The following is a 12786-nucleotide window of genomic DNA, read 5'->3' on the forward strand; positions in this document are numbered from 1 at the left end:
GAAAAAAATTAAAGCATTTTTAAATTCTAAACAAACAGAAGTGATAGTGCTTATTTTATATATTCTAAACCAAGCAATTCTTAGACTAGAAAAAATACCATTTCTCATTTAAAAATTTGGAGAACTATAGTTTAGGCTTCTTAGCTTTCATCTTGTCTTCACTTTTTTTCTTTTTCTCTTCTCTTCCTTTCTCTTTTAGAGGAAGAAGCATGCCTTTCTCTTGTCCAAGACAAACCTTTCCCTTTTCTTTGAGCCCATCAACTACTACATTTTGTAAAAAGTTATTTTATCAGTTAGCTGTTTCCTAGTTCCAAATTATATGATTCTACATTACGTTCTTCTTCTCAACCTAAATACATGGCTTAACTCAAACAAAAAATAAACTTCTTTTTGCCTCTCTATAATCACATTTTGAAAAACTGGTCTTTATTTTGCTCTTCTTCTTCATGAACAACTTATTTTTCGATTTCCAATTGTTCGTTCCTGTGCCAATCTACCTTCTCTATGTATTTTCTCTAAGGTCACTCATACCTTCTGAGTTGCCAAATCAAATGACCTTACTTCTCATTTCAGTAGGCGCTCAATAAATGCTTGTAAAAGGTATAAATGAAACAGTTCCTTGCATTTAGTGATCCCCACCTCTGGCCAATAAATAAGTATTTATTGAGTAGCTATGTATAAGGCATTATAGTGGTTCAGAGGTGAGCAAGACACAATTCCTGTCCTCAAGAAGTGCATGATCTAGAATTCTTCTTTGTAAAGAAAATATTATTAAGGGTGAGGTGTTTAATACAGTTCACATGATTGTGTAAGAAAAACCATATAAGTAGAATTTATTGAGCAAATTTTGTGTTTTCCTGTATAAGGTACTGCCTTTTTGCTAGCTGTGCATTATGAAAGTCACTTACCTTTCTCCCATCTCAGTTTGAAAAAGCTACCTCAGTTCATATGGTAAGGAATAACTAATTAAAATGATTAAAAATCATTTGTGCATATATGAAAGTACTATAGGAATAGAATACAACACTATGAAACAAAAATCTTTCATAATAACCTATAGTGAATTTCACTATTATCTGCTTAACAAAATATTATGAATAGGATGATTTGAAAATACTTTCCCTACAGTATCTTTTAGCTTTAATACTAATTTTCCTAAAGTACCATTTTAAAAAGTATGATTCTGTTTCATAAAATCTTTTCATGGTTTTATTAACTTCTATCCTGGATGGCTGATAACCCCCTTCCTTGTGCCCCAGTTCAATTTTCAAGGCTTTCTCTTCTTTTTTTTTGGGTAGATGGATATTTATCAGTTCTTTTAAAATTTTTAAAAGAAATTTTGGGTTCACTGATTTTATCTACTGGCTTTTCCTATTTTATTTCTTTCCTTCTACTTACTTTAGATTTAACTTGCTATTATTTTTCCAGCCCCTAAATGTGGAAGCTTAGACACTGGTTTTAAACTTTTCTTTTCTAATATCAGTATTTAAAACTATAAATCTCCCTCTATGCACTGCTTGAGTTGCATATGACAAATTTTGATTTTTTTAAATCACTCATTTCAAAATATTTTCTATCTCCTTGTGATTTTCCTAAGTGGGCTTTGGTCTTATACACATGCCACTCCAGTAAAAATTTATGTAGTAGACTGATTCTGGATCCGTTCCCCTGACCAGAGATGTAAACACAGAAGAAAATTAAGAGGTATTTGCCCAGAGGTACTTGGGAACCTTTTATGACCTCCACATGGACAAGACTTCCAACGACAAAAATGAAAGTCAATGAGAACCTTATGGGGAACAAAATCCAGGAAATGCAGCTCTTGGGGTAAAAGTGACTGGGCAACTGGATACATATACTCTGGCAATGATGTATGCACCCTGATGTGGAGTGCCCAATGTGCATCATTTGAAGACAATGCCAGGGAGGCCAGTATGGCAGAAATGTGTATCACCTAAAGAATCAACAATTATATTCCAGACTTGGCACATGCAGATGTTGACTATGCCATCCAGAATGCTTTTCAAGTATGGAGTGATGTGACTCCCACCACCCCCCAAAATGCATAAAGATTAATGCAGGCAATGCTGACACTATGACAACTTTTTCACGAGAAGCTCATGGAGACTTCTACCCTTTTGATCAAAGAAGTGGAGTTTTATTCCATGCTTCTGTACTTGGAGCTCGTATTGGAGGAGATGCACATTTTGATGAGGATGAAATCTGGAATAAAAGCTTCAAAGGCATAAACCTGTTTGTTGTTTCTATTCATCAGATTGGCCATTCCTTAGGTCTTGACCATTCCAAAGATCCAAGGGCCATAATGTTTCCCACCTAGTTATGTGTTGACCCCAACATATTTCTTCTCTCTACTGATGACATATGTGACATTTAGTCTCTCTATGGAGGCCAAAAACAGCCCCAACCCATGCCAGATCCCAACAGTACAGAACTATTTGTGATCACAATGTGTTTGATGCTGTCACTACAATTGGAAATAAAGTATTTTTCTTTAAAGATAGGTTATTTTGGTGGAAGTATCCTGAGATAACTAAGATCAGTGTTAGTTTAATTTCTAATTTACAATCAATTTTGCCATCTGAAATTGGAGCTAGAAAGGAAGTTTTTCTTTTTAAATATGACGTTAGTCAGCAATTTAAGACTGCAGCCAAACTACCCCAAAGGCTTATATTCTTTGGATTTCCAAGACTTTGAGAATAAAACTGATGTGGGCATTTTTAATCTACTTTACTACAAGACCTACTTCTTTGTAGATAACTGGTATTGGAGGTATGATGAGAGAAGACAAGTTATGGACCCTGGTTGTCCCAAATTGATTACCAAAAACTTTCCAGGAATTAGACCGAAAATTGACGCAGTCTTTTATGCCAAAGGACAGCACTATTTCTTCCAAGGAACTTACAAACTTGAATATAACATCCTATTCAGTCATGTCACCAAAAGGTTGAAAAGTAATAGTGGACTGTTATAATTACTGGTGTTTGTCAATAAACTTCAGTTTAATAAGTATATATTGCATATGTTTTTCTGTTTTGAAAACCCCTGGCATATGATGGCTTCATTATCAGTTTTTACTTGACTCTACTATTGAGTTTGCAAATAGAAACCTTCAAAGGCCAAGAGAAGTCCTTTTGGGGACTGAAATTGTAATTACCTTTCTGGCTTACCTAAAATGAATAATTTCAACATTATAATTAAAAGTAAAATCAGAATGTACCTAGAACTTTAAAAATGACAATTGTGTAAGTAAACTAATTAAATGGCAATAATGTACTTTTATTCTCTTGAATAAAAAAAATAACAGAACTGTCATTACAAAGCTTATTTTGTGGGTTTATACTACAGTGAGACAAGTCCAGATGACTTATATTTGATTTACAATGCATATACGTCTGAAAATTTAGTAATTAGAGAACTACACTGAACGGTTAATGAATTGACAAGAGAGACCAAATTTACAATGATGAAGGTAAACTAATTTATAACTGAAAAATGATACTAGCAGCAAGTGGAAACAGTGACCATTTCAAGATACATTCATAATAAAGCATTATTTTTCCAAATTGTAGGATTTCCAGATACCATGAACATGCACAGGTGTTTTGAAATGCTTCCAAATACTGCATGATAATCAGACTTAGCAAAATATTGAAAAAGAGTCCTTTATCCTTACGTACAAGGAAAGTATAAACGAAATCCAAGTCATTCATCTGCTTAAATTGAAAACTTGCATTTTGTTGTGATTAGTATGTGGTGGTCCACACAAAAAGATTCAGCTGATCTTGTGTATCCTTTTCAATTCTAGATATTACACTTTAAGAGGGACACAAAGTACAACTTGACTAAGATAAAAACATGAACGTCTGATGTATTCCTTAATGCCTATAGAGCACATAGCATACGGCAGGCACCATTAGGTAGTTAATAAACATTTGCTGACTCAAATTGTTAAAAGATGAAAAGTAATATAGATAGACCTAAGGGGAGATAAGACAACTACTTCCAAAATATGAAAATTATCATGTAGTCATAGGAATAGATTCATTCTGGGTTGTCTTTAAAGACAGAATTCAAATTATGTTCTAAATAAGAAAGAATTGTCTAACAAATATATCTGCCCAACAATAAAGAGGGTCAGTTAAGGTCCTAAGAACCGTGCCAAGTATTCCATGAGAATAAATGATTACCTTCCAGGGATTAGTCATAAACAATTCCTATATTTTACAGAACTGGACTATACTGTTTCTAAAGTCTTTAGAAACGTCTCATTTTAACCTTCTCTACCAAGACTATTAATTTGTGATATAGATGCTTGTTTTTCAACTCATAATTTGCTTTCATACTGAAATGCTACGTTTGAAGTTTTTATTTGTCTAAAGCTACTTTACAAAATGATGCTTCCACACAAATTTGCAAACCACTAAAAATAAACTGCCCTCTATGCTTTAAAATGCCATATTAAAAATTTCAATAGGGAAGTGGATGTGGCTCAAGTGATTGAGCTTTCGCCTATCCACATGGGAGGTCCCAGGTTCGATGCCTGGTGCCTCCTAAAGAAGATGAGCAACACAGCAAGCTGATGCAAGGGGCAGGAGTGGTGAGATACAAGAGACACGAGGAAATCACAATGAGAAGCACAACAAAAGCAGGGAGCAGGGGTGGCTCAAATGATTATGTGCCTCCCTCTGACAACGGAGATGCCGGGTTCAGTTCCTGGTGCCTCCTGAAAAGAAGATGAGCACACAACAAGCAGATACAGCAAATGCAAACAATGAGGGGGTGGGAAGAACTAAATAAAATCAATCTTAAAAATTTTAAAATAAACATTAAAATTTAAAAGCCAAAACTAATTATACTGATTACTTTATATACCTGCGAGGTCCTACTATTAAAGGGTAAATAAATTTTTATTATAAGAGTCTATAAAGAGGGAAACGGACTTTGGCCCAGTGGTTAGGGTGTCCGTCTACCACATGGGAGGTGCGCGGTTCAAACCCCGGGCCTTCTTGACCCGTGTGCAGCTGGCCCATGCGCAGTACTGATGCGCGCAAGGAGTGCCGTGCTACACAGGGGTGTCCCCCGCGTAGGGGAGCCCCACGCGCAAGGAGTGCACCCATAAGGAGAGCCGCCCAGCGCGAAGGAGGGAGCAGCCTGCTGAGGAATGGCGCCACCCACACTTCCCGTGCCGCTGACGACAACAGAAGCGGACAAAGAAACAAGACGCAGCAAATAGACACAGAGAACAGACAACGGGGGGAGGGGAGGGGAATTAAATAAATAAAAAATAAATCTTTAAAAAAAAAAAGAGTCTATAAAGAGGGGAAGCAGATGTGGCTCAACCAGTTGGGTGCCTGCCTACCACATGGGGGGGGGCACAGGGGAGGTTCTGGGTTTGGGTCCTGGTGCCTCCTAAGGAAGATGAGCAGATGCTGCATCTGCTACAACCTGCCACAACAAGCTAGATGCCACGCCCACTGCAAGAAGTTAGAACTAGACGCTGCACCTGCCACAACAAGCTAGATGCCACACCCACTCAATGAGCTAGATGCTGTAAGTCAGCAGAAGCCACAGCCTGCAGGGAGCATATGCGGCTCAGGCCACAGGGCAATTGTCTCACACGTGGGAGGGCCTGAGTTCGGTTCTCAGTGCTTCCTGGAGACACTGCGAGCATACGTAATGAGCAAAACATTGAGTGGATGGAAGAGGGAACCATGGTGGGGAGAGGGATAAATGTTTAAAAAAAAAAAAGTCTAAAAAGAGGATTTGGAAATGGTAGGGACTATCACATACTAATACGATCATTGTTTGTATATTTGTGTATTCACCTGATCCTGGCATAGATTTTGGAAAATTGACAAGGCTGGTCTCTGATGCACTTTGAAGTTCCCGAAGCCGAGTGAGGTATTGCTGCTGCCCCAGAGCACCATCTTCACTATCAAGTGGTCTTTTCTGAGCATGCCCTTGCTTCTGAAATGTCAACTTCAAACCACCTTCCTATTGAACAAATACCATTATTAAGAAAGAAACTGTTAAAAAAAACCCTGATTTTAGGATATTAAGAGGAATTTTTTACATTGAAAAAGTGAAGCAAAAATTTGAAACAGTAATTAAGTTCTATTTTCATTCATAAATCAACTGGAGAAAATCAGTCAATTTCTATAAGGAATTTGCTCTCAAATGAAAATATCCAGGAACTATACACACTTTCTGGAGCAAAATAAAGTTAGTATACTGTAACATTTTCAGCTGTTGATGTACATCTCTATGTACATTATTCATATTATATTTTAAAAGACATTACCCAAGACACTAAATAATCAAAGTTAGTGTCAAAAATCATATTCAAAATTGAAATGTTACTGATAGCAAGGCATGCTAAATGTTTAAAGAGAATGAAGTACATACCATTTAAGTATTATATAAAAGAACCAAAACTGTTAGAAATGGTCAGACCGTTTAAGAAAGCATGTTGATCAGCAGAAGAAGTACTTTCAGAAGTGTAAGGACAGAAACATATTTAATGACGATCCCTCGAGTAGAATATTCAAGTTTAATAACCTGGATATAAAAAAAAACCCAAAAAACCAAAACAATCCACCAAATACCAGAAAACAAGTATGAGAAGGAAGTAAGAGTAAGAGCAGGCAGCCACTTGCAGGAAAAGCATGCTGCACACCGCAATCGCAATCAGGTCCTAGGGCAATAAAAATAAACATACGTCTTTGATTTTCACTGTAAACTCCTTTTCTCGTACATGCTTCTTCACCTTTGACATCTGTGTTGACTGATCATGTTCTTCTTTCACACCTGCACCTGGGGGAGTGGGTACACTGGGCTCGCTATAATCTGTAGCTGCACCAGGGCTGTCCAGCAGTTTTGTAGTATAGAAAGAAGCCACTGTATTAGCATCATAACTTCTTCGAGCTGAAGGCCACTTTCCTTTCAGAACTGTTTGACAAATACTGTCCAACCGGTTGATCATCACACGATCCTGAAAAAGCAAGCAACATCAAAGTATAACAATTTAATAATTAGATAGAATTGAAGAGATCGAATGGCCTTAGATCCTGGAAGATTTAACCCTGCTACAACATACACATATTTACTATGTATACACATTCTCTTATACATATCACAATTCTGTAAGAAGTCATTCAAGTACACATTTCCTTCGGTGAAGCTCAAAAATATATTAGAAAGGGAGTTCTATTTTTTGTTTATATAAGCACAAAAGCAGTTTCTGGTAAAAAAAAAAAATTCAAACAACTCAGAAGTATATGAAAGGGTAGAAAATCCTTCATTACCCCCTTTCACAACCTCACTCTAAGAAGTAAATACTGCTAACAATTTCATAAGTAGGCTTCTAAACTTGTAATGCATATACTCATAAAGCATGTTTGAAAACATAAACAACCATTCATTTTGTTTTCTTTTATTTCTTTTGAAATATTATTAATTTATCACACCTTTCCATATAATAATAAACTTTGAAAATATTATTCCTTATCTGATGAGAGTTTGTACCTTGCTGTTGTCTCCATTTATAACCCATCAATTATTAATGGTTCAGCATCTTATATTTTTATTGGCAGTTTATATTTTTATGTGACTTAAGAGGCAATTTTAAAACAATCTATTAGCTCACAGGAATGAATTCTAAGCTTTAAGACATATCTGTTCTAAATTTAAAAACATAATTACACATAAAAATTGAAAGGATTTCTGTTTTATCAGTTAATAGCATATTAAAATTATTTATTTGACATGGCAACAAATATATTATTTGGTATATAAACAAAAAAAATACTAAGAATCTTGAAAGCTTTCCATGTCAGAGGCAGCCTTGTGTTAACATAAAACAGCAGTCTAATCACATATGGGAAGAAGGTCTGTATTAATCCAATATTAACTGTACATGTGTTTAAAATGAGCTTTTTATTGCTGGTCAAATCTGGCTATAGATGGGGCATACAGGAATTCATCATACTTTTGATGTAACTTTTCTATAATCTAAAACCTCTTTAAAAATAAAGTTTATTAAATTAAAAAAAAAAAGGAAAAAAAAGAAAAAAAACAACAAAAACAAAATCAGCTATGGCAAATTTCTTCAAGAAGGTTCACTTGAAAGTATGTTTCATAAAAAGCACTCACACATAAACATTTGTTTTCTAAACACTCTAAGGTTATACTTAGAAACACATACATTTAAGTATAATTACTGTACTTGATAAGAAAAATCTAGACTTTTTATGCTAACACCAAGCTGTCACCCTACATTTCCTACAGGTTTTTTTTTTATGGTTCATACCTTACATTTGTTTTATTTTCTCCATACACACCCTATTAGTAACACCATGTATTAATATTGTACATTTGTTATAGTTTGAGAGAATACTCTCATATTTATACTGTTAACCACAGCCCAACTTACACCACTTGGTTCAAAGTGTTATACAGATCCTATGCCTTTTACAATCTACCCCAAAAGTACACTCAGTGGCTCTCAGTTTTGTAAGAGTTGTGCAGTCATCATCCCAGTAAATTTCTGAATGTTTTCTTTAGTCCAAAAGAAAAAAATCTCACACCCCATATTATTGACCCTTAGTGTTGATATAATACCTTCTTTAGCACTGATGCCAGAATATTGTAATATTGCTGTTACCTATTGTCTGTAAGTTACATTAACTGTACTTTCCCCATGCACCACCCTGTAATATGATGTACATTTGTTCTAGTTCATAGGAAAATGTTCTTGTATTTGTACTGTTGACCACAATCATCACCCACCTCTGGGTTCATTATGTTACTCAGTCCCAAGACTATTCTCTAGCTTTCTTTCAATTGACATTAATCTCCCCAGACTACCCCTTTCAGCCACAATCCCATTTATAAATCAGCCGTGTTATACTCAACCATAATGTGCTACCATCAACTCTATTTCTATACTAATTAAAAATTCTACATACATTAAGCATCAGCAACCCTTCTTAGCCCTCATCCTCTCTCTCAGTAACCTATACTCTAGGTTTTCATGCTATGTGTTTATTCTTTGTATTTAGTTCATATTAGTGAGACCACACAGTATTTGTCCCTTTATGTCTGGCTTATTTCACTCAACATAATGTCCTCAATGTTCATCCATGTTGTCATATGTGTCCCGACTTCACTTCTTTGTACAGCAGTATAGTATTCCATTGCACATATATTTTGCTTACCCATTTATTGGTCGAGGGACAGCTGGGTTGTTTCCATGTTTTGGCAATTGTGAATAACATCTCTATGAACATTGGTGTGCAATGCCAGTTTGCATCACAGTTTTAAGTCCTTCTGGATATGTTCCTGGATCATACAGCAGTTCTACAGTTAGCTTCCTGAGGAACTGCCAAACTGTCTTCCACCGAGGCTGCACCATTCTACATTTGCTCCAACTGTGATGGAGGGTTCCTATTTCTCAACATTTTCTCCAGTACTTTCTTTAAAAAGATTTATCTATTTATTCCCTCCCCCTAACCCCCTTATCTGCTCTCCCCCCTGTTGTCTGATCTCTGTGTCCATTCGCTGTGCATTCTTCTGTGTCTGCTTGTCTTCTCTGTAGGCAGTACCGGGAACCGATGCTGGGACCTTCTGGAGTGGGAGAGAGGTGCTCAATCTCTTGCACCACTTCAGCTCCCTGATCTATTTTGTCTCTTATTGTCTCCTGTGTCTCTTTTTGTTGCATCATCTAGTTGCACCAGCTATCTGCTCAGGACAGCATTTGGGCACGGGCCAAGACACCACGCAGGTCAGTTGTCTACACAGGCCAGCTTGCCTTCATCACGAGGCCCCAGAAAACAAACCCTGGACGTCCCATATGGCAGACAGGAGCCCAATCCCTTGAGCCACATCAGCTTCCCTCCAGCACTTGTTATCTGTGTGTGTGAGATGATATCTCATTGTAGTTTTGATTTACATTTCCCTAACAGCTAGGGATGGACATTTTTTTTCATGTACTTTTTCACCATTTATATTTCCTTTTGGAAAAATGTCTATTTAAGTCTTACACATTTTAAAACTGGATTGCTAGCTCTTTCACTATTGCATTGCATGATCTCTCTCTCTTTTTTTAAAAGATTTATTTTTTATTTATTTCTCTCCCCTTCCCCCCGCCCCAGTTGTCTGCTCTCTGTGTAATTTCGCTGTGTGTTTTTCTGTCACTGCTGCTATCCTTATCAGCGGCACCGGGAATCTGTTTCTTTTTGTTGCGTCATCTTGTGTCAGCTCTCCGTGTGTACAGGGCCATTCTTGGGCAGGCTGCACTTTCTTTCGTGCTGGATGGCTCTCCTTATGGGGCGCACTTCCTTGCGCGTGGGGCTCCCCTACACAGGGGACACCCTGCATGGCATGGCACGCCTTGCATGCATCAGCACTGCGCATGGGCCAGCTCCACATGGGTCAAGGAGGCCTGGGGTTTGAACTGCGGACCTCCCATGTGGTAGGCAGACGCCCTATCCATTGGGCCAAGTCTGCTTCCCGTATGAGCTCGTTATGTAGCATGGAAATCAAACCCTTTTCAGATATGTGGTTTCTAAAATTTTTTTCCCATTGAGTGGGTGCCCATTCACCTTCTTGACAAAAAGCCCTTTGAAGCACAAAAGTGTTTAACTTTGAGGAGGTCCCATTTATCCATTTTTTTCTCTTATTGCTTGGGTTTTCGGTATAAGATTTAAGAAACCACTACCTACTATCAGGTCTTGAAGATGTTTCCCAACATTTTCTTATAGGAATTTTACGGTTATGCCTTTTTTAGGTTTTTGATCCATTTTGAGTTAATTTTTGTATAAGGTGTAAAATAGAGGTCCTTTTTCTTTTAGATATGGATATTCAGATCTCTTGGCACCATTTGTTAAATAGACTGTTCTAATCCAGCTGGGTGGGCTTGCCAACCTTGTCAAAAATCACTTGACCATAGATGTGAGTCTGTTTCTGAAACATCAATTCCTTGGTCTGTATGTCTATCTTTATGCCAGTACCATGCCGCTTTTATCACCTCAGCTAGGTAATAGGATTTAAGCTCAGAAATGAGTCTTCCACCTTCATTCTTCCTTTTTAAGATGTTTCTGGCTACTTGGGACCTTGTATTCTTCCAAATAAAATTGATAATGGGATTTTCCCTTTGTTTAAAAAAAGGCTGTTGGGATTTTTATTGGAATTGCATTGAATCTGTATATCTATTTGTGTATAACACCTTAAAAAAATTTTTTTTAACTGTTTATTTTTTAAAAGATACCTCTATTACATAAATGTTACAGAGACTATATAGGGGACTCCCCTATGCCCTGCTCCCCACACCTCTCACATTTTCCCACATTAGCAACATCTTCCATCATTGTGGTACATTCATTGCAACTGATAAAACACATTATTTGGAGCATTGCCACTAAGCATGGATTATTATTTACTACTGTATTTTCATTCTCTCCCATTTGACCCTGTAGGTTATGGATGGATATATAATGGCCTGTATCTGTCATTGTAATGTCATTCAGGATGATTCCCAAGTCCCAAAAATGCCCTCCTATTACATCTGTTTTTCTCTCTCCCTAAACCCATAACATCCATGGACCACTGCCTCCACAACAGTATTTTTTCCATTGCTAGAATCACAGTAAGTCTATAGTAGAACACTAGTAAGTTTATTTTAGTCTACAGTTCATTTCCCAATCCTGAGGACTCTGGGATGGTGGTGCCCACTCTACCATTAATTGAGGGGGGCTTCAATCCCTTACATCCAGTGGATGGGACTCTCTTGCTTGCAGTTGTAGTAGAACTGACATCTCAATGATATTTAGTCTTCCAATCTATGGACATGGAATGTTCTTCCATTTATTTAGATCATCTTTAATTTCTTTTTCAAAGTATTGAAACAAGTGCTTTACATCCTAGTTAAGTTTATTCCTAAATATATGATTCTTCTAGTCATTATAATAAATGGAATGTTTTTCCCTGACTTCCCCCTCAGATTGCTCATTACCAGTGTATAGAAATACTGATTTTTGCTTATTAACCTTGTATCCTACCACTTTGCTGAACTAATTTATTAGTTCTAGTAGCTATGTTGTAGATTTTTGGGGGACTTCCTAGGTTTAAGATCCTATTTTCTGTGAATAGTACAATTTTTACTTTTTTTCCTAATTTGGAAACCTTTTATCTCTTTTGATTGCCTGATTGCTCTAGCTAGACCCTGTACAAGTATATTGGAACAGTGGTGACAGTGAGCAGCCAGTGTTCCCAATCTCAATGAGAAAGCTTTCAGTCAGTGGGGTTTTCATATATGCCCTGTACCATGTTAAGAAACTTGGCTTCCATTCCTATGTTTTGGAGTATTTTTTATCAAGAAAGGATACTATATTTTGTCAAAAGTCTTTCTTTATCAACAGAATGGTCATGTGATTTTTCTTTGACTTATTTATGTGGAATATACACTAATTGATTTTATTGTGTTAAACCAACCTTGTATACCTGGGATAAAACCCACTTGATAATGACAAATAATTCTTTTAATGTATCGTTGGATCCAATTAGCAAGCATCTTGTTGAGGATTTCTGCATCTGTATTCATTAGGGAAATGGGTCTGTAATTTTCTTTATCTGGTTTTGGTATTACATGTTGGTTTCATAGTATAAGTTTGGTAGCGTTCCTTCCTGTTCAATTTTTTGGAAGAATATGGGTAAGAATAAATAAATAAATAAATCTTCTTTGAGTATTTGTCTAGTTTGTTGGTGTAC

The 12786-nt window shown here is 36.6% G+C and overlaps 1 protein-coding gene and 1 pseudogene across 15 annotated transcripts in view; one reads left to right on the plus strand and one right to left on the minus strand.

Moving 5' to 3' along the window:
- The window catches only part of CHD9 (chromodomain helicase DNA binding protein 9), a 330078-nt gene that overhangs the window by 13243 nt on the left and 304049 nt on the right, over positions 1–12786 (minus strand). For 11 of the 15 annotated variants that reach the window (XM_058280018.2, XM_058280021.2, XM_012523904.3 and 8 more), the window contains 2 exons: positions 6740–7012; positions 5847–6015 (listed from right to left, as the gene is read on the minus strand). In XM_058280018.2, the coding sequence (XP_058136001.1) occupies positions 5847–6015; positions 6740–7012 (442 nt within the window). The remainder of the gene's footprint in view (positions 1–5846; positions 6016–6739; positions 7013–12786) is intronic. The other 4 variants (XM_023587822.3, XM_058280023.2, XM_012523905.4 and 1 more) reach the window with 1 other exon arrangement.
- LOC139436907 (macrophage metalloelastase pseudogene) lies at positions 552–2996 on the plus strand (annotated as a pseudogene).

The sequence above is a fragment of the Dasypus novemcinctus genome, chromosome 18 (assembly GCF_030445035.2).
Source record: "Dasypus novemcinctus isolate mDasNov1 chromosome 18, mDasNov1.1.hap2, whole genome shotgun sequence".
NCBI lineage: Eukaryota > Metazoa > Chordata > Mammalia > Cingulata > Dasypodidae > Dasypus > Dasypus novemcinctus.